The 23,764-nt window shown below is 43.1% G+C and overlaps 1 protein-coding gene across 3 annotated transcripts in view; it reads left to right on the top strand.

Moving 5' to 3' along the window:
• The window catches only part of LOC121089683 (alpha-2-macroglobulin-like), a 38,922-nt gene that overhangs the window by 5,328 nt on the left and 9,830 nt on the right, over window positions 1-23,764 (top strand). The window contains exons 2-24 of one of the 3 annotated variants that reach the window (XM_040597100.1): window positions 82-265; window positions 1,118-1,277; window positions 1,821-1,873; window positions 2,583-2,603; window positions 5,449-5,617; window positions 7,527-7,611; window positions 8,323-8,446; window positions 9,177-9,291; window positions 9,416-9,525; window positions 10,396-10,557; window positions 10,834-11,061; window positions 12,731-12,794; window positions 14,023-14,165; window positions 14,517-14,666; window positions 14,881-15,051; window positions 15,764-15,854; window positions 17,289-17,415; window positions 17,699-17,927; window positions 18,999-19,125; window positions 19,722-19,843; window positions 22,443-22,494; window positions 23,035-23,118; window positions 23,246-23,422. In XM_040597100.1, the coding sequence (XP_040453034.1) occupies window positions 82-265; window positions 1,118-1,277; window positions 1,821-1,873; window positions 2,583-2,603; window positions 5,449-5,617; window positions 7,527-7,611; window positions 8,323-8,446; window positions 9,177-9,291; window positions 9,416-9,525; window positions 10,396-10,557; window positions 10,834-11,061; window positions 12,731-12,794; window positions 14,023-14,165; window positions 14,517-14,666; window positions 14,881-15,051; window positions 15,764-15,854; window positions 17,289-17,415; window positions 17,699-17,927; window positions 18,999-19,125; window positions 19,722-19,843; window positions 22,443-22,494; window positions 23,035-23,118; window positions 23,246-23,422 (2,948 nt within the window). Of the gene's footprint in view, window positions 1-81; window positions 266-1,117; window positions 1,278-1,820; window positions 1,874-2,582; window positions 2,604-5,448; window positions 5,618-7,526; window positions 7,612-8,322; window positions 8,447-9,176; window positions 9,292-9,415; window positions 9,526-10,395; window positions 10,558-10,833; window positions 11,062-12,730; window positions 12,795-14,022; window positions 14,166-14,516; window positions 14,667-14,880; window positions 15,052-15,763; window positions 15,864-17,288; window positions 17,416-17,698; window positions 17,928-18,998; window positions 19,126-19,721; window positions 19,844-22,442; window positions 22,495-23,034; window positions 23,119-23,245; window positions 23,423-23,764 lie in introns of all 3 variants that reach the window. The other 2 variants (XM_040597099.1, XM_040597098.1) reach the window with 2 other exon arrangements.

Below are 23,764 nucleotides of genomic sequence, written 5' to 3'. Positions count from 1 at the left end.
ACTTCCTTTCACTTAATACTGTTTCCTTAAAACTGTTTCACATTTCTGATCCTTCTGATTCTTGTTTCCCTCTCTTCCTAGGCAGTATATGGTGCTACTGCCCTTTCTGATACACACTGATTCTCCTGAGAAAGTCTGTGTTCAGCTGACCCACCTGAACGAGTCCGTGACGCTGAGTGCCACACTCGAGTATCAAGGGGAAAACAGGAGCTTGATTGATGATGTGGTGTCAGAGCAGGATGTGTTCACCTGCATCCCTTTCTCTGTGAGTATGTCATCCTTGGGGGATGGTCCCTTGTGTTTATTGATGTGGCACAGTGGATCTAAACAGTCCAGAGATGAGAAATAAGACACGCTGCAATCAGAGACTTCTAAGCTAAGACAAACAAAACATGTATTTGGTGTGGAAAACTGACAGTCATAGCCTTATGAGGAATAATTTTCCACCATTATCAAATTCTGTGCGCCACATGATATTTCTGTACATGCAGGGTTTAAAGAACTCTCTTGGGATCCTTCATCCTGGAACATTGACTTACAGAACATACCCCACGTTTCTTTGATCTGTGTAAGCCTTAGAGGAAAAATAGCCAAGTGGAATGAGAATTGTAGGAGCTGAGGAGTGGTTAAAGACAGTGAGGTTCATGAGGTCATTTGTCTCCTGGCACTTATTCATGATTGTTTCCTGCAGAAGGCTGGTTGGCGAGTAATGTACGCACACCCCCTAAACAATGAATCTGGGTTGATTTCCATTTTGATAAATCACAGGATGGAACAAGATCAGATTCAATATTTCTCTAAGGAAAGCATATAAATGAAGGAAGGGATACAGCTTCCAGTACTGGAAGCAGAGAAAGAAGAAGCATGGAGGAAACTCAAGGAAATGGAGAAGATCTGTCATTGCAATAATTCCCTGAAGGAAAAAGATGGTTTTCTTGAGACAGAGGAGACAAGCTGTCCAAGCTCATATCAGAAAATCATCTTTTTTTCTTGCTTCCAGCACTGAGTCTCTGGTGTCCCTTTAGGCAACTTTCAGACCTAGCTAATACTGAGTCCTTCAAAGGCTTAGTGCAATGGGATGAATCAGTAAAGGAGTTGTTCTCTTCACTTTCTTTAGCTTCCGAAGTTCAATAGCAGCACATCAGTGGCATTTCTCACTGTGATGGTGAAGGGGGCGACACTGCAGTTCAGGAGCCGCAAGTCGGTGCTGGTCAAGGATTCTGAGAGCTTGGTCTTCGTCCAGACAGACAAACCCATCTACAAGCCTGGACAGACAGGTAAGGGGAATTGGGTTGGTGCTGACTTTGAGGGCAGAAAATCTTACAGGCTTCATTCCCCAGTGGCCCCATACTTTTATTAAAGTGGGGGAGTTAAAACATCCAGTAAATCTTATTTCTGTTAGCTGAGATCTAGGGCATGTGGTATCTTCATCACTCCTATTCTCCATCCTCCCGGCACAGCATCTCAGCCAGATGTAGGCACAGGCTCAGATTAATTCTACTCAACTAGAGGCACGAATCTGGGATGACTTCAAAGCATAGTCTTCCTTGGCTGCACCTGAATCAACAAAGCAGGACAGACACTCCCAAGGGACAATTCTGTTCAGCCAAGACCTGATTATCCTTCTAAATTTATCTGTCTCTCACCATCTGCAAGAGAAAGAGCCTGAAGTAATTGCTTCCATAACTTAGAGAGCTCAATTCAAAGCCTGTTGGTCCATGGAATGAATATGACTTATAAATTATTGAAACACTGACATTTCCTGGTAATGGCTACAAATTTAACAGTGGAATTTCCTTCTTTTCCATTACACTCTTCAGTTCTGTTTCGGATCGTCTCTCTGGACAAAGATTTCTACCCGCTGAATGAGAAGGTAGAGCCATAATTCCTTGTTGTTAACCAGGAGGCCTAATTCCCAATTAACACCATTATTGTCAGCACCCAGAACCACTGAAGACAACTTTTGAAGCTTATGATCTTTTCCTACTCACAACTTCCTTGACCCATTCCATATGCTGTCCTGGGACACACTCCACCTGTCTCTGTTGACTGAGAAACATCTCCCCTTTTTCAAAGGGATATAGGTGTTTAAAACCAGATTTGCAAAGTAATGGATGTGGCCAAGCATGTAGGCAGGGATCTCATTACTGAAAAATCGGGTGGGACAAGCTTCCATTGAAAGTGACAGATGGGCAGTTGTTTCTGGCAGTGGGTGCAACCACATGCTTGGACGCAGAGGGGGCAGCATGACAAGGACTTGGTTTTAAGGAACTGCTCAGATGTGTAAGTCCACCTGCTAGCTTATTTGTTCATCAGTTCCTCATGCAGACAAATACTTTGAAAACTCTTATCATCGCACTTTCATACTGCAGTAAGACAAGAAGTTGGGGGTCTAAAATATTATAGAAGAGATTCTTGTAACCATCAAGAACTAAGGAAACAGAGGAAGTACAGAAAGGGAAAAACCCAAAGGACTTCTTAGAAGGTTGTTCTTCTGCCCTTCAGTCCAAATTTGGAAATTACTTCCATTCATATGTGACTAATATTTCTAACGGTGATTTTCCTTTTTTCTTTTCCTACAGTTTCCATTTGTCTATGTTCAGGTGAGTGGATAACTGCGTGTCTATTCTTTCAGCTGAATGTGCAGGCACAGAGCTAGTAGTCTCCAGCAGTGGTGTTTTCAGGCTGAGGTACAAGGAAAAAAACATGGGTGCATGACTTTTTTCCTTTGTGTAAAGGAAGGCTGAGTAGCTGGGCATCAAAGTAAGTTCTGACAACGGTTCTTTTATTGAGGAATGTGCTGCAGAAACAAAAATAGTTAATCAGTGCAAACCATGCTGTGAACAGATATGCTTACCTAGAGGTCGTATCAGAAGGGTTTATTCCTCTTCCCAAGCAGAACTAAGATTTTCTGTCTGCTAAGTGTGAAACCAGAGAACTGCATTAAACAAACTAGCAAAACTAAAGAACGAAAATTCTGTAAGCAGATGTCCCCTATCTTTTGTCATGGTTTGTTTTTTTTTAAATGGTTGAACTTCAGTGACAGACAAAAGTTAACAGGATGGATGCTTCTGTCAGTAATTCAAGTACAATGAAAACGTTTCAGCAGAGAAAACAGAATTTTACAATTAATACCTGGGACATCTTTTAGTGGAAAATTTATGGGAAGAACCCAGCAATGGACCTTGAAGCCATGACAGCAGCCCAAACAATGCACAAATCTGATGTTGGTTTGTGTGATTATGGGTCCTGTGTAGTCAGTCCTACCATTGCTCCTTGCTGCTTGGGGTTGCTGCACCATCTCTCTCTAGAGCTGGGGATGTTGTCACAACAGGGGAGGCAGAAGGTAAGCCAGAAACAGTCTATGCTCCTCTTCTTTTCTACCCTCCTGTCAGAGTGCTGTCACTCTCTTTTGCCCTCAGCAAACTTCCAGAACAGAGCTGCAGAGCTGGCAGGCCACTGACAGTCTGGGATTATTTGGAGAAAGAAGAGTAAGAGAGCGTGTGGTGTGGGATAGCAGATGGAAGAGAGCATCTCAGAACTACCTTCTGCTGAGGTTCTCCCATGGGGTTGTAGAACAGGTCCCTTTCCTTTCAATGAGATGATACTTGATTGAGTGCAGGAGTTTCATCAGAGGAGCAAAAAATAAATCTTATCCACTGCCTCCAGAAATGCCATATGCCTTTGCCTAATAAGCTAAATAATTTCATGACATTTGTGTGTGTGTATGTGTGTGTCAGTACCATGAAAGGCTTCAATTTTAACCCACTGGGAAGGCCATCCTGTGTTTTCAGCTCCAGCCTGTGAGGTATGGTGTTGGTTCATGCTCTTTAAGGCCGCTCTTGTAGGCCTTGTCCTTCATCCCTACCATCACCTCTCCCTTCCTCACTGCTCCTTCTCAGTCCAGCACTGCCCTTGATTGGCTTTCACAGATGTCTACGAGCAGTCTTGTAGAGTGAGAAGCTCATCTGGAAGCAGATTCACCGTTTTCCTTAGGGTATATTTTTCAGCCAGATCACAACTGCCAGTGCAGTTCACCACCTGCTTGCACAAAATTTGGACTGGCCCAAAGGAAAGGGTGGCAGGAGTGAAGAAAGGTGACAGCTTAAAATCAACAGTGCTAAGGAAATAAATGTTCATCCATCCATACCCTTAATGTCACTAATCGATCATACCCAGGCACAAAGGCAGAAGTTAGTATGAGCCTATTATTTCTGAACTATTGTCCTGGCCTATTGTTTCTGTCATTTAAAAAAATACCTTTCTGAGGAAAACCAAACTCACTTTCAGGCCTTCCCTATAAATATATCACAGAAAGGACAAGTTCACAAGCCCAGATGTAAACATTTTCTTCAGTTCCTCTTCCAAAGAAGCCAGGTGATGTCCCTCACAACAGGCGATCAGCTTTTCAGCAGGGCAAACCATGATGAAGAGGATCTGGTGAGAGCTGTGGGATGTTTTACTGACTGTGCCCTCCTTCCCTGCGTATTTCTCGGGAAGAAGGCCCCCTCTTCTGCCCCATGACTGGTGGCCTCCAACTGGGGGATGTCATTCACATCCCCTTTTCCCTGAGCCCTGAGCTAAAATCTCAGTGAAGTAAACGCACACAGCTGCATACCTTGAGTTGCATACCTATCTAGAGTAAATAGGCTTTTGGTGACAGCCAAGGTAGAATGCAAAGAGCAGGCAGAAAATAGAAGACTGTAAACATTAACCATCCTGCTGAGGAGCCTGGAAAGGGTGCTGCAAACTACGCAGCACCACTGTGCTTGTTCAGTGACTTCTACAAGAAATTTGGGCCTAAGCTGATGAATTTGGAGCACAGCCTATTGACACTCAATTTATAATGAGCAATACTCACCTGTACTAGTGATGAGAATTCATCTTCAACACTGGGAGCAGGGAGAGGTCTCACCTGCATGCACATGTGGGATATACTTTGTTCCTGTCCCCACTCCCCCTCCCCACCACGTGCTTTGGACTCTTACAGATGCGTTTTTCTCAGTCCCATAGACAGATCAGCTGTCTGGTTCCTCAGCACATTGCACACTGGTACTCAGACAGTCTCTATTCTGGGCATGGAAAAAAAAACCTTTTAGTGGGCTGTATAGGAAGTGAAGGAGACTGAAACTTCCCTTCTTTCTCCATGTGCTCCTGCTATCTATCCTTGTCTTGTTATCTTACCAGTCTGTCTTTCCCAGCTTCCTGGCCCATCCTTTGTAAGCATGCAGGTAGAGCTGAGGGGGAGACAACACAGGACCTGCAGGGTTAAAAAGCTCTCTTGCATGCTAATCTTGAAGAATTACAGGTGAGTGCTCACAGGTCCTCACAGATAACTGAATAATTACAGCTAGGCATTTCTCAGCCAGGATGGGCTGGGAACTCCACTGCTCCATCCCTGGGAGCCTCCTGTACTGTCTTGTGACCTTGAGTTATCTTCAACTGCAGGATCCCCAGAGGAACCGTGTGTACCAGTGGCAAGGGGTGGAACTAGAGACTGGCCTTAAACAGCTCTCTTTCCCCCTCACCTCGGACCCCATCCAAGGCTCCTACAAAATAGTTGTGCAGAAAAGCTTCTCATCCCATGTGGAGCACTCCTTCAGTGTGGAGGAATACGGTAAGGAGAGGAGGTATGGGCTGCCAGTGGGGCTGACAGCAATGCCTTTCACTTTGACCTCTCAGTTTGGGATTTCCTGGGAACTGCATGGAGAAGGGAGGGACTGAATACATAGGCAATGGGGTTCAGAGGGGCTGATCCAGAAGGTGCTGAGTATCAGAGGTGGTTGCTCACTTTAGGGCATCTCTGCAACCTGCCTGAGTTTGTGTTTGCTCATAGTGGTCTTGGGAGTACAGGGTCTGACAGGTTTCGTGGCATGAGATGCGGCACCAACCAGCTGGCACTGGTTTAGCCACTTTTCAGTCCAGCAGCTTGTTGCAAGTAACACTAGATATGGAGTAAGAGATGACAATATTTTGGTGACCCTGTTTTGCTTCTCTCATCATCTGCATCGGTTCTGTTTCTCCATTTGTCCTCTCTCTTTTTCCTCTTCCTTGTTTCTGCAAAAGCTTAGAAAACGTGTTTGGTAGAATACTTCTAGAATTTGAAGAACACTCCACAGATGTTACAAGCACATGCAAACAGACTGGTAGTAGAGACTGAGTAAAGAGAAATGTGTTGCCCAATGGAGCATTCTAACCCCCAGTTATGTAATAAAACCTCTCAGGTGTTTGTAGACATGTACACTGGCTAGGCTGTGTGCATTTGAGGAGGCTGCTTGGCTCGTGGTCCACGCTCCCAGGCTCCCTCCAGCTGAACATGGAGCCCAAATGACCCAGCGCATTGCTCAGAATGTGCTGTTCCTGGAACACACAGAATGTGACCCAAAGATTGTCACTGAACTCCATGGGCCCTGGCTTATTTGGTTCGAAGTCAGGCATGGTGGCTAGTATGAACATGGTAAATAATTTGAACACAAACCAGGTTATAGGCTTTGACCTGCTGTGACAGATGGGCTGTCCCTCCACCCACAAAGATCATTCTGAACACCCACAAAATCAAGGGTGTATACCCATTTCTTAGCCTCACTCTAAACTTGTTTTTCTTCTATTTGTTCTTTAGTTTTATTCCCTTTAATCTCACCTGTTGCTAATTCTTATACAGCCTTTTGAGGAAATGTGCCCTGGCGTTGAAACATTGAGCTTTGCCTCCATCCTAAAGGCAAATTCATTCTAAACTGCATAACCTGAGGTTGCTTTCCAGTTCCTGGGTCTGGGTGTGCACCCTCCCTGGTCTTTATTTCCTTGTGCTGTGAAAAAAACCTCAGGTGCACCACCTGGAAGCAGGCCATTACATGCTTCAGTCCAGCCCCAGGCTTGGGCAGTTGGGGGCTTAGGGAAGAGTGATGTAACTTCATACTCAGGAGAAAAATATGCCTTTTACTTGCCACCTATATTGGGCTTTATTGCTACCTAATTCACTTGAAAATGTAGACCTGAAAATCTATGGCTAGATTCGCTAGAACTGTCTGGGCACGTAGGACCGTTTCACATGCTGCCTTTTAGTGAGCCTAACAGCACCTTGGGATCTCCAGAACAGTAAGAAACAGCCAAGAGAGTCACTGATTTAAGCTGTTTCTATGTGGTAAATTACAAAGGTGGTGAATGTGCTGCTCCAAGTCTCAGTCGCAAATGATGCGTTGTGAAACATGAACACAACACACAGGACCAGCGTGTCCTTCTGAATGAGCATATGCAAGGAATGTAAACAGGTGTCTGGTGCCAATGGAATCACATGAGCATGTGCTGCCCATGAGGGAAGGTAAAGGTTACAATCCTCCTTAATTCTCTTTAAACCAAATTAGTGGTGAAGGCTGAGAAAAATTAGGGAAGGGGTAGAAGAGCTGTACTGAAGACGACAGAGAGGTGATGGTTCATATTAAGATGATCCTGGCTCTGTGTTTGGGTTGCTGCGTAGCACACAGCTCTCCTTCACTCTTCTCATATCAAACTTTCTCTCTTCTATCTAGTGCTGCCCAAGTACGAGGTCCTGGTGAAGCTGCCCAAGATGATCACTATTAAGGACAAGGAGCTTTCAGTGTCTGTCTGTGGTCTGTGAGTAAATCTCTCTCGCTTATCCTTCACTACTCCTTTCTGCTGAGGACTGAAAGAAGAGCTGGGAAGGCGTTTCTTAGTGTTCCCAGACATCTAATACAGGCTTGCTCCACCCTATCAATCCTGAGCCTGCTACTTGGCCTGAAAATTCAAAGTGAAGGTTCTTCTCTACGTTCCTTAAAAAATGATGCCAAACTAGTCTGCAGCTCTCCTCCCAGTTTGTTGTACATTTTCTCTTCCTATCTTTATGTTTCTTCAGCTGGAGCTTCTCTGCCAATCCTGAACCCTCAAATGCTCAGATATGTCAGATCAGACATGATTTAAACAGGTGGTGCAAACCCAGTGCTCTCATTTTTAACTCATAAATTGCTCCTCCTGAGCCCCTGGTTGCCTTTCTACTTTTTCACTAAACCCTCAGTAGTTCATGATACAAGGATACTCCTGGCTGAAATAATTTTCTACAGACAATCTTTTTCTGCATTCCTGCGGAGATCTCCCACCTCGAACAGATTCTAATGGATGATGGAAGAGTCTCACCCTGGAAAAAGTGGAAATGTAATCACTAGAACCATTAAAATATCAGATTAGCCAGTGATAAAGAAGAAATATTAGGAAATCATTCACAGAGGTCTATAAGGAGATATATCTAAGTGTGACTCGGACTGATTTTTCTCATCATCTGAAATACTGTTTAACGCTTTGTGACTGTAGGTACACCTATGGGAAGCCTGTTCCTGGTTTGGTGAATGTGCAAGTGTGCCGGAAATTTTCCCATTCTGCTTCAAATTGTTATGGAAAAGAAGCAGAAGCTGTGTGTGAAGAATTCACTAGGCAGGTGAGCCCCAGAATTAAAATACAGGGATATTTTTTATGGGTAATGGGCAATGTTGTCTAAGGGAGGCTAAATCTGCAACTGTTGGGAGATAGCAAGACATCAGAGATGGCAATCTGTCCAAGGAAAAGCAGATGTTCTCAGAGGAAGGTATTTTTAAGAAGTGGGTCATTAAACCGGAAATAGAACTAATGAAGAAACCCCACAGCTGAAATCCTGACCCCGCTGAAACTAGTGACAAATTTCCAGTTAGCAGCTGTGAGGTCCCTGCTACTGGTACCCAAACTGAGAACCGAATCTGTGAAAGGATTTTGTAACTGTGGGAGGGACTGGCAGGGAGCAAGGAGCAAAGAAGATGAGGAGAAAACAGGATGGCAGTATTGCTTATGGGTCAAACACAAGAGAAAGGAGAAAGGGCAACAAGGAAAAGAGTGAAGACAACAGAAGAAACAGGAAGAAAAACAGAACTAGGGTAGGAGGGAGTTAACGAGGAAACCAGTGTGTGCCTTGAAGAACTGGATGCCAAGTACCTCAAAGAACACAGAAAATGTGTGGATGAAACACTAGAAAACAGGCTGTAAACAAGGTCTGGTCTTGGAGACAACCCTAGAACATAAGGCTTGGTTTTCATGAACAGAAGTTAAGCATGTTGGGTTTGGGGTATCTATTCCTGTCCCACAAGGCACCACATTTGTTCACAGAATTCCAATTTTCTCTCCCACCCCCTGCTTAGGCAGATGCTCATGGGTGTGTTTCTGCTGTAGTAAGGACCAAGATATTTCAGCTCCAGCGCAGGGGATATGAGATGAACATCGAGGTACAAGGCAAGATCACAGAAGATGGCACAGGTATGTATCACCTGGAGATAGCAAAGTGATGGCAGGCCACAACAGAAGGGCAAAGTTGAAGAGGGTGAAGTAACAGTCTAGAAATTCTTCTATTCATTAACAATCCCTCTTTACTTTCTCACAGGAATAGAGATGACTGGAACAGGCCTCTGTGAAATCACATCCATCATGAGCAAAATCAGCTTTGACTTGCTGGACTCTCAGTACAGACCAGGAATCCCACTCTTTGGGAGGGTAAGGAACTTCTGAGACCCTGGACAATTAATGGCATAGCAAACTCACAGGTGCACGATCCCATCAGAGGCAATAGCTGTGTGTGCAGATGACATGGTCCACCTTCCCCGGCCTGTGCACAGGCAGATGAATTACTAATAGTTGAGGCACTCTGACAGACCCTGAACCTCCTGGAAGTCAGCCTAGTATAGACTAGAAGGCCCATTGTCCTGACACATAAGAATACCATCACTGAGCAGCAAGCATAGGCTGTTCCGCAAGGGAATGTCATCCACGTGCAAAGGGTAACCACAACACAGGTGGGCGTAGTGACACCAACAAGGGCACAGTCCCACAGTACTCAACCAAACTGAGCAGAGCAGGGGAGGTGACAATAACAGATACCACCAACAGTTCAGTGATCACCAGACAATGTGAGGTGATGAGTCAGGGCTGAGCTCAACCAAGGAAGTCCAGTTAACCCGATGGAAGAGCAGGAGAAAGAGCTGGGTGGAGTGGACCTCCAATGCAGCTTTAGTCAAGGACTGGAGCAAGGCACAAGCCTGAACTTAAAGTTCCTGAACCAAGAGGCAGATGATATGTGGTGGAGGTCCAAAATGAGGCTGGCCAGGGTAAATAAGTTCTACTGAGGAACTTAGGGCCCTGACAGATGATTTCCCTGGACCAATCAGATTGTTTTGCTGAGTATTTTCTCAGTTGCTGCCTTAGACATCTCAGGACTCACCTCACAATTTTCTACATTCATGTCTTTTTCTTCTTCATAAAGAAGCATGCTTCCTGGCAGGGAGGAAAAGAGGGAAGAGGCTTTAGCCGTTGGAAATTGTTTTCTGTTTCGAGTCTAAAACCTGAGGTTTGTTTTTGCTCTGTTAGGTGAAGCTGGTAGATGGCACTGATGTTCCAATTGCCAATGAAACCATCATGATTTCTGTGGATGGAGACAGTTACAAAGGGAATTACACCACAGATGAACAGGGACAATCCTGGTTTTCCATAGACACTACCACCTTCACACAAGCCTCCCTGGAAATCCGAGTAAGTGGCAGAGACAGGGCAGGGGAACTGGGGTAAGCCTCTGTCTTTCTGATCAGCAGGGGAAATATCTATCCATGGGTTATCAGTCTTTCTGCCAACCGGAAGATAAAGCAATTTCTTGGCAGGTCACCTCTCTTCTCTGTGTCTTCTGTGTGTGTTCTCTACCTTCTTCTAAGAATGTGAAATATAGAATACACTCAGAGTTTTTCTGTGGACTTTCATGTGACTTGTTACCTGGTTTTGGTGAGGTATGAACTTTTTATTCTTCTTTATCAGGCTGATCATAAACCTGAACTGAACTGTTATGACAGCGACTGGATCACACCTTCATATGAGCATGCCATGCGTAGAATAAATCGATTTTACTCCCCTAGTAAAAGCTTCCTCAAAATTGAGCCAAAGCCTGAGACATTAAGTTGTGGCTCACCCACGGAGATCCAGGTGCACTATATCTTCACACCAGAGGCCATAGGAGAGCAGAAGAAAATTGCCATTTACTATTTGGTAAGAATTACTTGTGGTTACTTTGATCTACAGCCACAGAGAGCACTGTGGCACATACAGCTGCATGCCATGATGAGCAACCACGGCAATGCCATATGGTCAGTCCTTAGTAGTAATGTTAGAGAGAGTTTGAAACAGAAATTGTGGCCTGCAGCAGTGGGATTTAAACACATTTCAGTAATGTTTCTCATGTTCTCTTCTGTGTACAGAGATGGGTAGTGTGTACATGTTTTATTAAGGACAGAAGAGAGACAGAATGTTGATGGAGAGAGCATTGTCTTAGATGCAGCCATCCAACACTCTCATCATACTCCACTCTGAGATTCCCCCATTCCAAATTCTGGTTTGTATATGGTCACAGCTCAGAAGCCAGCACTCAACAACAAAAAGATTAAAGATGAGGAGGAAAGCTGCTGTCTCCTACTCAGTTTTGTCCTTTGTTAGTCATCTGACCCCTGAAACTAAAGCAACACCCCTAACCACAGTACCAGAAAAGCCCAATAAGCTTAGAGTTTAGGTTGTATATCAGGCAATGATGGGAAGTTTGGGATACCACACTAATTGGAACAGACTATAACATGCTGGTATTGAGAACCATGAATCGAATCATTTTGGGGGACAGAGAAGAGAGACTAATTCAGCTGTGACTGAACAACGATCTACCAGTTTCACTTGGCAGCACGGGAAGAATCAGATGAATATTCAAACAGAACTTCTTTCCCCCTAAATTTGTTTTTCTGGTTATCCTTTGATGATACTAGCAGAAGAGACGAGAGTAGCCTTAGAGGGCTAGAAGGAATCAGTGGAACAGACACTCCTGTTCTGATGGATTCTACAGAACCTCATGGGGACAGACTGAGATTACAAAAAAAAAAGAGAATAGAAACCTGTGGTAGAGATGTCCATGTGCTTATTTTTAAGACTTCTAACAATGAACTGGAGCACAAGATTTCTGTTTATCCTGGTAGCCTGAGAAAGCTGATCTTAAATATATACATAAAGCAACCAAACAGTGAGGGAGCTTACATTTTTATAGCTGTGGATCCCAGACCTTGAAATTAAAATGGTGCTATGGAACAGATATCCTACATGGAATGTAACTGTATAAAAGGCATTTTTGACTGTGAAAAAGGAAAATTTTGTAGAAATGAGGAAAATAGAGGCAGCATTCAGGCTGTTGCTTACTGCCTCGCTTCAGGTACCTTATTCAAACTTTTATTATTTACAACCTATGTTCTTCTATTCCAACTCTGTGAGTTACAAAACTAATCCTGATTAGATTTTTCTCCAGGCTGTTTCACAACGCAACTGAGAGTGGAGCTGAGGAGAGCTGTTGATCCTTAGTCTGTTCCAAATTGTTAGAAATGTGCATATAACCCCCAAATTTTTGTGTGCTCAGAGGAAAAGTGCATTTGAACCTGATCTATGCATGGAGTATGTACAAAAGGGAAGCCAGGTCTGACCAATGAGGAAACATTGGATCTCCTAGGAGTAAATGTTTCTGTCTCTAAAGACCCAGTAAATTCCAGTCTGGCACTTGCTTCTTGGTTTTGCTTACCATTGGCAGTGCTACTCATACTCACACTATACAGTTAACCCAGTGAATGTTCATTCTCCTTCCCTTCAACACAACTTGCAACAATTACAGGAAGGTTTCTCTGTCACACAGGTGATGGCCAAGGGAGACATCATGTTAGCAAACACCCACAATCTGACTGTGAATCCTGGAGAAGGTGAGAGGACTATGAATTTTTAGCATCTCTGATGACAATTTGGAGGCAGGGGGGACCATAGAGAAGTTATTTCTATTCAAACATTTAATGTTTGAACGAAATGCGTATTACAAATTACATCTTTTTAAATGAAGTGGCATGGATTAGTTTTGTTTCCTCTGAGTTCTGTCAGGTGCTATTTTTTTGGTGAAAAAAAATTAGGAAATCCAACAAAAAATATGCATAATGTTTTGGTCATTTTCTCCTCAAACCAACACTTTCTGCTGACCACTCTACCGTATTCAGACTGTGGATGCATACTAGTGTTGTGAGACTCACATGTACAGTGAGCAGGAAGAAGAGCATGTCTCCTTTTCTTTCTCTCTCTCACTTGCTTTCATTTTTATAAAATATATTTATATTTATAAAATATAAGGGTGTTGTTTCTCCCTTGTAAACATGCAAACACACACATACCTATATTCTAACCAATACATTTAATTTTATTCATCTAAGTGTCCAAGGGTTACACATTTCTAAGACTTATTACACATAACTGACACTGGCTGTGATGCACCTTTAGAAGTCTTTCAACAATGAGACCAGGGAGGCTTTTTGGAAGTCTATGAGAAGGTACATGGGAGTAGAAGATCTTGGGTGCTGCGTGTTCATAGGGAGTTCTGCATTCTCAGTAGTAGCAGTGACTAAAATAACACCCTGGATAATATCAAGAGGTGTTCTACAGCTTTGTCCAGATTGTGACATCAAGCTCAGGCCCACTGTGGTTGGAGCAATGTTTGGTGTTCCAGCTAAATGCTTCCTTAGCAGAAATGTTGCGGTTATTCTTTGAGCCACTCTGCAACCCACACTGCTGCCACCCTCTACAACAGTCCCTTATTTCTGCATTTTTTCCCTCACCTTTTTTTTTTGTGTGCAGTGCACAAGGTCATGGAGCTTGAGGTAAAAAGAAGTTGGTAACATCAATAAATTATGCCAGATGTTAACTGGGGAGAATCTAGAGGCCACGTTGAAGCCCACCAAACTCACCTCACTTGGCTATTGCACGATCATGGTTTGAATGCAGGTGTCTTCAGCAACAACCATAGACTTCAGCCATGTATCCGTCTGTATTCCTGCCCCTGTAACTAAAAAATGTTCAACATGAGTGAATTTGACTTTTTTGTCTGGGGAAGGTAAATGCATATCCTGGAACTTCTTGTATGTTGCTCAGCTTTTTTTTCTCTGTTAGCTTACGGAACATTCCAGTTGACCTTCCCTGTTGAGGCAGCAATTGCTCCCCTGGCACGGATGCTTGTGTATACCATTTCACCCAGTGGGGAAGTCATCGCCAGTTCAGCAGATTTCCAGACTGAAAGCTGCCTCCCCAATAAAGTGAGTCACAGTTTATGAAATCCATGTTTGTCTTGTGGCCAGCAGTTCAGTTATGTATTCCAGAATGGAGGCAGAATTCACAACAGGTTCATGAAATGGTCTGACCAGATGCTGACTGAGGGTTAGTGATGGAAACTCCAGAACAAGTTACAAAGCCACAGCTGTAAAAAGTGGAACAAGACAGAATGAAAATCACTGGTGATTATTAATTACATTGGCCAAGGCTGAATATGTATTAGGAGAACTGCAAGGCAATAGCAGAGCTCGGTTCACAAGGCTAGGTGTTTCAGTATAATAGCATGTAACATCATCAGGAAAAGTGACTGCTTTCATTTCCTTTTGGAATTGCAGGTCAAATTGAGTTTTGTACCCAAGGAAGGTCTTCCTGCCTCCAACACACGCCTGCAACTCCATGCCTCACCAAGGTCCCTGTGTGCCCTTCGTGCTGTGGATAAGAGTGTTCTCCTTATGAAGCCTGAAGATGAGCTCTCTCCCAGTTCTGTAAGTCTTGGCTGTTTCTGGTAATGAGCAAGTACAAGAAGCAACCAAGTACCTATTAACACCACTATAGACATGGGGCCGTATATTTTTATAGTTGCATTCACTACACCTGTTTTTTAGAAGATGGCTTATATCAATGGACTGCTAGGTAGTGCCTGTGTCCCTGTAAGTGCTGACCTGCCACCTCTTTCCCTGGTTAATCGCATTTCCCCAGGTGTACGATCTTCTCCCACTGAAGGAAATCCGAGGTTATAGCTTCAAGGACCACTACTTGGAAGAAGACAACGTAAACCCTTGTGTGTCGCTTGACAATCTATTATTAAATGGATTTGTCTACATACCTATTTCTCCTGACGGTGAAGGTGATGCCTATGACATTCTGAAAGTAAGCACCAGCCTCTCATTTTTCTTTGTTATTCCTTTTTGGAATTCAGTCTCCTCTTTCCTCACCTGTTCTGAACGTCTTTTTAATGAACTTTGCTGTAAGCTTGCTAACTTTTGTGCACAAAATAACCAGGCCCAGGCTCTGCATCTATGTAACCCATCATTGGTACCTAAGCGCTCCTCTGAACCATTAAAACTTTGAAAGCTCTCCTCGTTGCTAATAGAGATAGCTGCAAATGAGGTCGGGTAAGGAAACAGTCCTGAGAAATGACCTAGTGACCTGTGGTGCCACAATATTAGAAATTCTTCCTCAGTCAGGCATGTTCTATCTGGTGTAGACAGGTCTTTAATAAAGTGCCAGTACTTTGGTAACCCACCTATGCCCATCTAAAGAGTCCTGCACAAGACCTTTTGGGTACCCTCAATCCAATGCTTTTCACACATGCTATTGCCACCCAGGCAGTTGTCCCCAGGGTAGATATGTGGCCTCAGCTTTCCATCCATCTGATCATGCCAGGACTTAGCCTTAGGATGTGTAACATGATAAAGCCTCAACATCTGGGTTGAACGAGTCTCTCTGGCATTTATATACAAGCCTTTGTTATTCTGATGGATACCAGACTTAAGTGCATCTATTCTTGACATAGTAAAAATAGTTTATTTTCAAAAATGTGTTTGCATATCTTTTGTTCTTCTTTCTCTTTGTTTACTAGGAATTGGGCTTAAAAGTCTTCACTAGCAGCAAGATCCATAAGCCTGAAATCTGCCAGCATTACCCAGGACACATGATGGAAAGGAGTTACAGTGGTTCTAGTACCTTCTTCATTTTACCTCCCACACAGCTACCTAAAATTTACCAATCTGCTTCATTCCTGCCCTCTACTTCTTTTAACATTAATTACACCAATTAATTACAATCATACTCTGTTCAGATATGCTGCCCTAATTCAGGATCACTCCCTTCTGGACTGAGTCCTGAAATATGAAACTGATCCACCTCTGTCCGCTCATCCCCAGCTGGACAGATGTGCCTGGCTGGAACTGTGAGCTCAGTGACTCCAGTGCCAGCCCCTACAGCAGCCATCCTGTAGGCACTGTAACAGTCCGCCAGCACAAAGTACTGTTTTTTTTCCATCAGATCTGAGTCCAGCTATGGAGACCTAAAAAAGGAGTCTCTACTTCTAGGTAGTCACATTGTAGCAATAACTAGAGGAACAACTAGGGAAAAAGTGGGCCAAGACAAATGAGAAGGTGGTACAATTCTGTGGGTAGAAGTTTTACCACTGAGGACTGAGAAATTTGGTTCTGTTCCCAGCTTTCCCACTCACATAACTGTGAGAGGCTGGATAGGTCATTTCACTTCTCTGCAATTTCAGTGACTGTGAAGATAAAATAATTATATTTTTTAAAAAAAAATCTGAATAGTTCTGAGATTAGAAAGGCTAGATAACACACCCTCACCTATATCACTTCCAGACACTGACTTTCTGGTGCAGTATCCCAACTCCTATTAAAAAATTGATTTGTGAACTGGCAATAGGTTTTGATCTGGTGATAGCTTCTAGCCTTCTATTCATAACAGATAAGATCTTTGGTTTGAAATCCATGGTTTGTCTTCAGAGCATGTCCTGAGACAGCTGGCTGCTTTGAGAAGATGTAAAGTCTTCTAAGGCTGATGGAAAGCCTTTTGTAAGGCACAACACCATGCAACCCTCTGAGAAAGTATCTCCCTGTTTTGGAACAGTTTATTTGCCAATGGCCAGAGATGTAATGATCCATATTCATCTCAAAAAAATCTTAGATAGAGGAGGGGAGGGCCAAGTGTGGCTACTGTTTCAGGTCATGTATAAACACAATCAATTTTTCAACCAAATTTAATAAACTATGTGCAACTGTAACATCTGAAGGCAGTAAGTTCCACATTTGACTCTATTGCAACAGAAATGTACCCTCAATATGGCTCTTTTGGCACTGCTGCATTTGCTGGCAGTGGGGGAAGAATGCCCAACCCCGTCCAATCTCTGTAAGAAGAGCAGCAACATTAGGAAAAATGAAATGTTGAGATGACAACAGAGAAAAACATTTGTTTCCAGTGACCAAGGTTTCAATGCTGTTCTTTCAAGTTCAAAACTTTTTTAGCTAAGAATAACCACTACCTGGAAGGAAAGTATCCTCCTGATTTAGGATGGAGTCTGAAATATCTTTTCCTTTCTTCCTGTCCTTGAACAAATTTTCTAGTCACTGCATGGAATCTGCTTGAAGATGTGGACTATGAAATAACGGACCACATTGTTGCTGGCAATCCTGTGGAGACGGTCCGGAAGTACTTCCCTGAGACATGGATCTGGGACATAGTTTCAGTGAAGTAAGTGTTTATATGAATATAGAGTGTGGCCCCTGGGGCAAAACCTTGGAAGATATTTAAGCCTCAATGGAAGTATCGGTATTTCAGTGGCAGGTATTTCAGGTAGACAGAAGGATTTTTCAAGATCACTAAGTATAGGATGCTTTGGGGGAACATGCAAAAGCCAGTGCCTATATCCCAGCTGGTCAGGAATTTGCTGTCAGCAGGTGTTGTTCAGCAGGCTGAGAAAAACATAGGTGATGACCAGAATATAACTGAAATCTTTTTCTTCATCCCTCACTAGCTCTGAGGGAAATGCTGATCTAGATGTGACCATCCCTGACACCATCACCGAGTGGAAAGCCAATGCATTCTGCACTTCGGCAGCCACAGGCTTTGGCTTGTCCCCAACAGTGTCCCTCAGAGCCTTCCAGCCCTTCTTTGTAGAGCTCACCATGCCCTACTCTGTAGTGCGTGGTGAGTCCTTCACACTGAAAGCCACCGTATTCAACTACCTGTCCGCCTGCATCAGGGTAAGAGACATTCACAATTTTGCTTAGTCTGACAGCTTAGGGGAGACTGCAATGGGCCACTTATAAATGGTTTCCCAAGCCATATAACTGATCTCTGACTATAATTCCATATAGGTGTATATATGTAGAAATTATTGTGTATTTAATGAAGAGGGAATATGGTTTTCTGACCAAGTTTTGAAAACTGCATTTGATTCAGAACCTAAAGTTCTGCTGCTGAGGCCCCCAGCCTTGTCATCACAGATTTATGTCATTGTCCTATAGAAATATAAAACTTGGGTTATCCACAGGCCACAGCATCATTGCATAGTCACATGGAAACTCCAGGTTCAGCAGGGTGGATAGTTGCATTCAGCCTTTAGTCTCATCTCATCTAAATATCTCACAAAGTACCATGCCAGATTTGCTGGAATACGCAGACTTCCTGTGATTTGTTGCATCTCCCCCTAAGACACTAAGCAGAGCTCTACAGCTTCACTATTCTTATCTGCATTGATTCACCAACAAAAAAAGACAAGAGAGAATCACCTTTGCTCAGTTTTTTATAAATACAGATTTTTATTCTAAAAGGAATGAAGCTGGAACAAGGCACTGATCCAGCCATTCCAATGCACTCTCATTTATTTCCCTGTCTTTCCTGTTTTATTTGCTATTTTCAGGTTCTTTATTCCACTCTCCCTTGTTCCCTCATTAGCTTTCTCACTAGTAGTGTTTTCCCCCTTCACCTGACTAATCATGAGGGAGGTCTTCAATTCATGGCAAAGTTTGCAGTCACTGCTTTGTCTTTACTCACACAACTGGTCCATGCTGTTTTCCCAGAATCTATTTCCTTTCCAAAGATACACATACTGTTCTCTACACCTATCTCCCCAATCTCTTACAATTGAACACACCTCAGTCTTTTCCCATTTTATTGCCCAGTTTTTGCTCTTTTTGCTCTGCAATATCCATAAGATCCTCAGTCCCACAGTCCCACCAGCTCCACTACCCAATCCCATGTACTGCACTGTATCCAGCAACCCCAGCTTCTCTGCAGTTCCCACCTTCACGACACCTCTGTACAACCGGCAGGTCACCGTGTCTCTGGCTGAATCTACTCATTTCCTGGCCACACCAGTAGAGAAGCAGGAAGAATCCTACTGTGTCTGCATGAATGGAAGGAAAACCGTGGCTTGGGCAGTAACACCAAGATCTCTAGGTAAGAGGCCAGATAAGGGAATACTGGGATCAGGTATCTGCAGATGGTATTAGATCTTTGGTGTGACGAGCTAGGTGACTCCAAACCTGTCTGGAAGGATCTTGTCTATGCCAAAAGTGAGAAGTCCAGCCCTGAGGCTGAGATGCTACACTGGGATGCAGTTTCCAGGTCCTAAACAAAATGTTATGGGCCATTGTTTTCTTAACATTTGGACAGAAATCACAAATTCCCTCAATGCATGCCAAGCATCAGACATTCTTGTTGTGGAGCTGTGAATGTCTTAGCTTAATGTGGGTATCTGAAATATTTTAATCAAAGCTTGCTTTCTCTGGAGCCTCCCAGAACAAGACTGTTTGATTTACAAGACCTACCCCTTCACTACTCTTCTTGCTGATAGACTAACACCTGCTAGGGTGGCCAGCACAAAGGAGATGGCTTGGAAGGCTGCAGCTGGATCAAGATAAAACATTGTCCCAAGTTTAGTTCTCCTTTTGGAAAAGCTTCTCTGCAATGCACCAGAGAGTGCCCATCACAAACAGAAACCCACATTTCCCTGGTGCTGCTTGGCAGGGCTGGCTGACCCCTGTTCCCTCCAGGGCAGGTGGAGTTATCGGTGAGCACTGAGGCGCTGCAGAACCAGCAGCCCTGCGGGAACGCTGTGGTGGAGACCCCTGAGAAAGGGCGGAAGGACACGGTCATCAGACAGCTGCTGGTGGAGGTATGTGGGCTACTGAGTTTAGTGGCACAGAAAGTAGTAATAATTCCATGCTACGCAGCAACGGTTGCAGTATGACAAAGGTTTTCTGTTTTAGCCAAGATAGCAGTTTGCATGAGTCTTATTCTGCACATTTTCATAAAGAAGCATTGATAAATCTCACACGGGCCAATAGAGCCATCATTTGTAATGCTGCCAATTCAGAGTAAAAGCAGGGTGTTACATTACATAGTGGGACAGAAATAATAAGGCAGGCAATAATGACAGGTTTGTCCCAGACACATCATCTGGGAGATAAATGAAAATTCCTTCATTTTACCTATAATAAATCACAGGGATAGGCTGTAAATGGAAGACTTGCCAGAAACCTTATGCATCCCCTCCAGCACATGGGTAGTGCTCTGGAATACGAAACAGTCACCACTATCTACAAATATTTCCAAACAAAACTACCATCATTGTTTTGAATTGTTTTTATTACACTTCTAAGATTGTTCAAACGGTATGAACTAACTTCTTATTTTTGCATTCTTTTGTAGTTTTTTTCTTAAGCAGTGTTTTGCAATGATAAAACCACAGCTTTTCCCATGACAAATCGCCAGTCATAAAATTAATCCACAGCGTAAGACTCCTTGTGATATTAATAGCAAACAAAGCACACAGCAAAACTAGCTTGTTGTATAGTGAAATCTGTATAATAGTACGTGTCATAATACTGTCAATCCTATGAACAGGATTGGAAGGAATAAGGACAGGAAGGAATAACCGTATTTTACAAAATTAAGTCAGGAGTAATGAATAACGTTGCAAATCCTCCCTACATTGCAGACATTCCAATTTTCAATAAGGCAGAGCTACAATTCATGTAATATGTAGCTTCAGAAAATGTTTTGCCAACCTGACTGCAATGATGGAGCAACAATCCTATCTCTTAGGCCTCTTTTTTTTATTATTATTATTGTTTCACTTACTTAAAATTAATTAAAATGTATAGCACATGTTGTGTATCAGGGGATGAATAACTTTAATATTTCAGGAAAATTTCCTAATTTCCTATATGTCTGCAGGAAAAAGAGTGTTTATTTTGTTCTTTGAAGATACTGGAAGATCAGAACTGTAAAGTCTTTTCTCCCAGGTGGCAGGGGAGTGAAAATAACTGAGTGAGCACTAAAATTACTTCTGTCGGGGTGTCTGAGAGATTACTGGTCTTATCCTGTTGTTGTAATGAGGTAATCAATCTACAGCAAGCCCTGACTGGATAGAATGGGAGATTAGCATTCAAGGCTGAACAATTAATTAGCAGGGGGGGGATACAGTGTAACTTGCTTGGGGTGGATCTGCATTGTTCCAGGCACATGGATGTCAATATCCCTTGCAGCAGGCGGTGCATCCCGGGGAGAGAGAAGGGACCAGTGCCCCGGGGGCATCCCCTCACCCCTCGGGAAACCAAGCCTTGCTGAGAGCTACTTAGGCAACGGGATGATTTTTCACCCAGGAATTTCTCAGCTGGAAAGGAAAAATCTTTCAAATAGTTACAATTTGTATGTTTTAATTTCCTGGTGAACTGTTCAAAATCAAATAAAACAATGGGTTTCTCATTTAGTTGCATTTCAGAATAACATGCTGAAATGAACGAGAAGATGCCTTTTCAAACAGAAGCATTTAGCTCTGTCATGGTTTATCCTCAAAGCCTTTTTCCTTTTTCTTTTTTTTTTTTTTTTTTCCCTGCTCTTTTAATCTTCCTCCATCTTTCCATAACGAAGAATGAGAGACAACATATTTTAACTGTGTGGGAAAGTGAAGTTTACATTGTTTACATGCTGGAAAAAAAAATCAGCTGGCAAAAGCTGGGAGCCAGTAATGAAGCAAAGGGAACCCTCCTATTAGGAAGTTAAAAAGTTGATGCAGAGATATCTCTGAAAAAAAAACCCGCTCTGACAATATATAGTGTCTAGTATTTATGCAGAATGTTTTCAACCAACTCAACAGAAAATAGGGCTTCTTTTCTGACTTCAAAAATTAGGCTTGAAGTTTTTGAAACAGAAGAATACAATCACCAGTCGACTGTGGCAGGTATTGAAATTTTGGGTGTTGTAACGTCACTTGTTGGGTGCATTGGAGTTCTCTAGTTGCCACCTGTCAAAGCTCTTACATACATATCCTACTGGTGTCCCAGGCGCTCAGCTGTCATCACAGTTCAAATAATCCTGCTAGACTGGGCCAGGGTGGGCAGCATCTTGGAAGACAGAGCCCTGCGGCTCTATTAGCACTGTCGGTAACATCATCTTGTGTGTTATCTGCATCACAACCTGTAAAGCTGCAGAGCCTTTCTTGGTAATAAGAAAGAAAATAACATGTATTACATTTCATACTTGTAATTAGCCAGAATGTTACAGTCCTCAATTACTCTCAGTTTAGCACATGGAAAAAAACTTTGTAAGCAATTTCTAAAGACTTTTCAGTATAATGAGGTTACTACCACAGGACAACTTATATGTATTAAATTTTCTTAGTCTCTTTTAGTTTCGCTCTTGACATTTCTTCCTTTTTTGTTGTTGTTGTGTCTCATTTTTTGCTTTTTTTCCTTGCCTTCTTCCCCAAGCCGGAAGGGATTGAGATGGAAACTACCTACAACTCTGTGCTCTGTGCATCTGGTAAGGGCCTTTTGCTTTTTAACACTTCCTTTGCTGAGGTAGAGACAAAAGGCCAAGGGAGAAGACAAGGTTTGTGAATGCTCCGCTCTGAAAAGAAACGTGTAGGGATCTGATAAAACTGGACAAACTAGATATATGTCCAACTGATAATTAAATCAATTCTTCCTAAAGGAGAAGAGCTGAGGCTGTAATACTTCTTGCAATTACAGGGGCAGAAGCATATCTCTTAGGAACTGAGGCTGATCAGGTCCCTGAGGGAAAGAATATCTGGGATTTAATGGAGTTGTCTCTAATATCTTTCGTTCAATGGGTGTAAAGTCATAAACTGGACTCTGCAGTAAGCCAGGTCCACCCACCAAAGCAGAGAAGCCCAGAAAAATAGGCTGGAAATTGTATTTGTCAGTCAAGGCCAGCTGATGAATGCATATGTTGAAGTCGGGAAACCTCTGTGTTAGGGATGGTGTCTCACCCTCCTAGCTGCTACCCATGCGTGTAGATATATATGGAATTGTAACCAAAATGATCTGATTTTTATCCTAGAAAAGTCAATATCAGAGCCAGTCTCCCTGGTTCTCCCAGAGACTGTGGTTGATGGCTCAGCCAGAGCATATTTCTCAGTACTAGGTAAGTGAAGCATTCTTAAAGTGTCACATGCTATTTTGAAACACTTCCGTGTTTCTTCAGGCTGTGCTCAGTCTGCTGGCAAACCCTGAACTGTACTAATTCAACTGGAAATCTTCCCGTTACCCAGGTGACATCATGGGCACTGCCATGCAGAACCTGCACCAGCTCCTGCAGATGCCGTTTGGCTGTGGGGAGCAGAACATGGTCCTGTTTGCACCCAACATCTACGTCCTGGACTACCTGAACAAGACAGGGCAGCTGAGTGAGGAGGTCAAATCCAAGGCCATTGGATACTTAGTGAGCGGTGAGCTGGGACATGGCTTTTGCTTCTCTGTTCATTCCTTCCCTTGGCAACTGGATAAGGACGCTACTGGCCACTGGCATGTATGATCTGGGAGAGGCTGTCCTAGTGCATTCTCTGGAAAGGAACATGATACTGTGGTAGGTCAGGTGTATATAATGCAGTATCTATATGCAGGGTGAGAGAGGACAGCATCCAAACAGGAACATAGAAAAAAGTCCAGGACTGGCAATAACTCAGGAGTTTTCCCTATAAGAAAAAGGGATATATGAAATCCATAAATCAGACTGTAACCATTAATCATGACAGCTGCTTATGTAGATCTGAGATCCTCCTTAGGATTAA

This window comes from Falco naumanni, chromosome 5, assembly GCF_017639655.2.
Source record: "Falco naumanni isolate bFalNau1 chromosome 5, bFalNau1.pat, whole genome shotgun sequence".
Taxonomy (NCBI): Eukaryota; Metazoa; Chordata; class Aves; order Falconiformes; family Falconidae; genus Falco; species Falco naumanni.
This window is presented reverse-complemented; position numbering and strand designations above follow the sequence as displayed.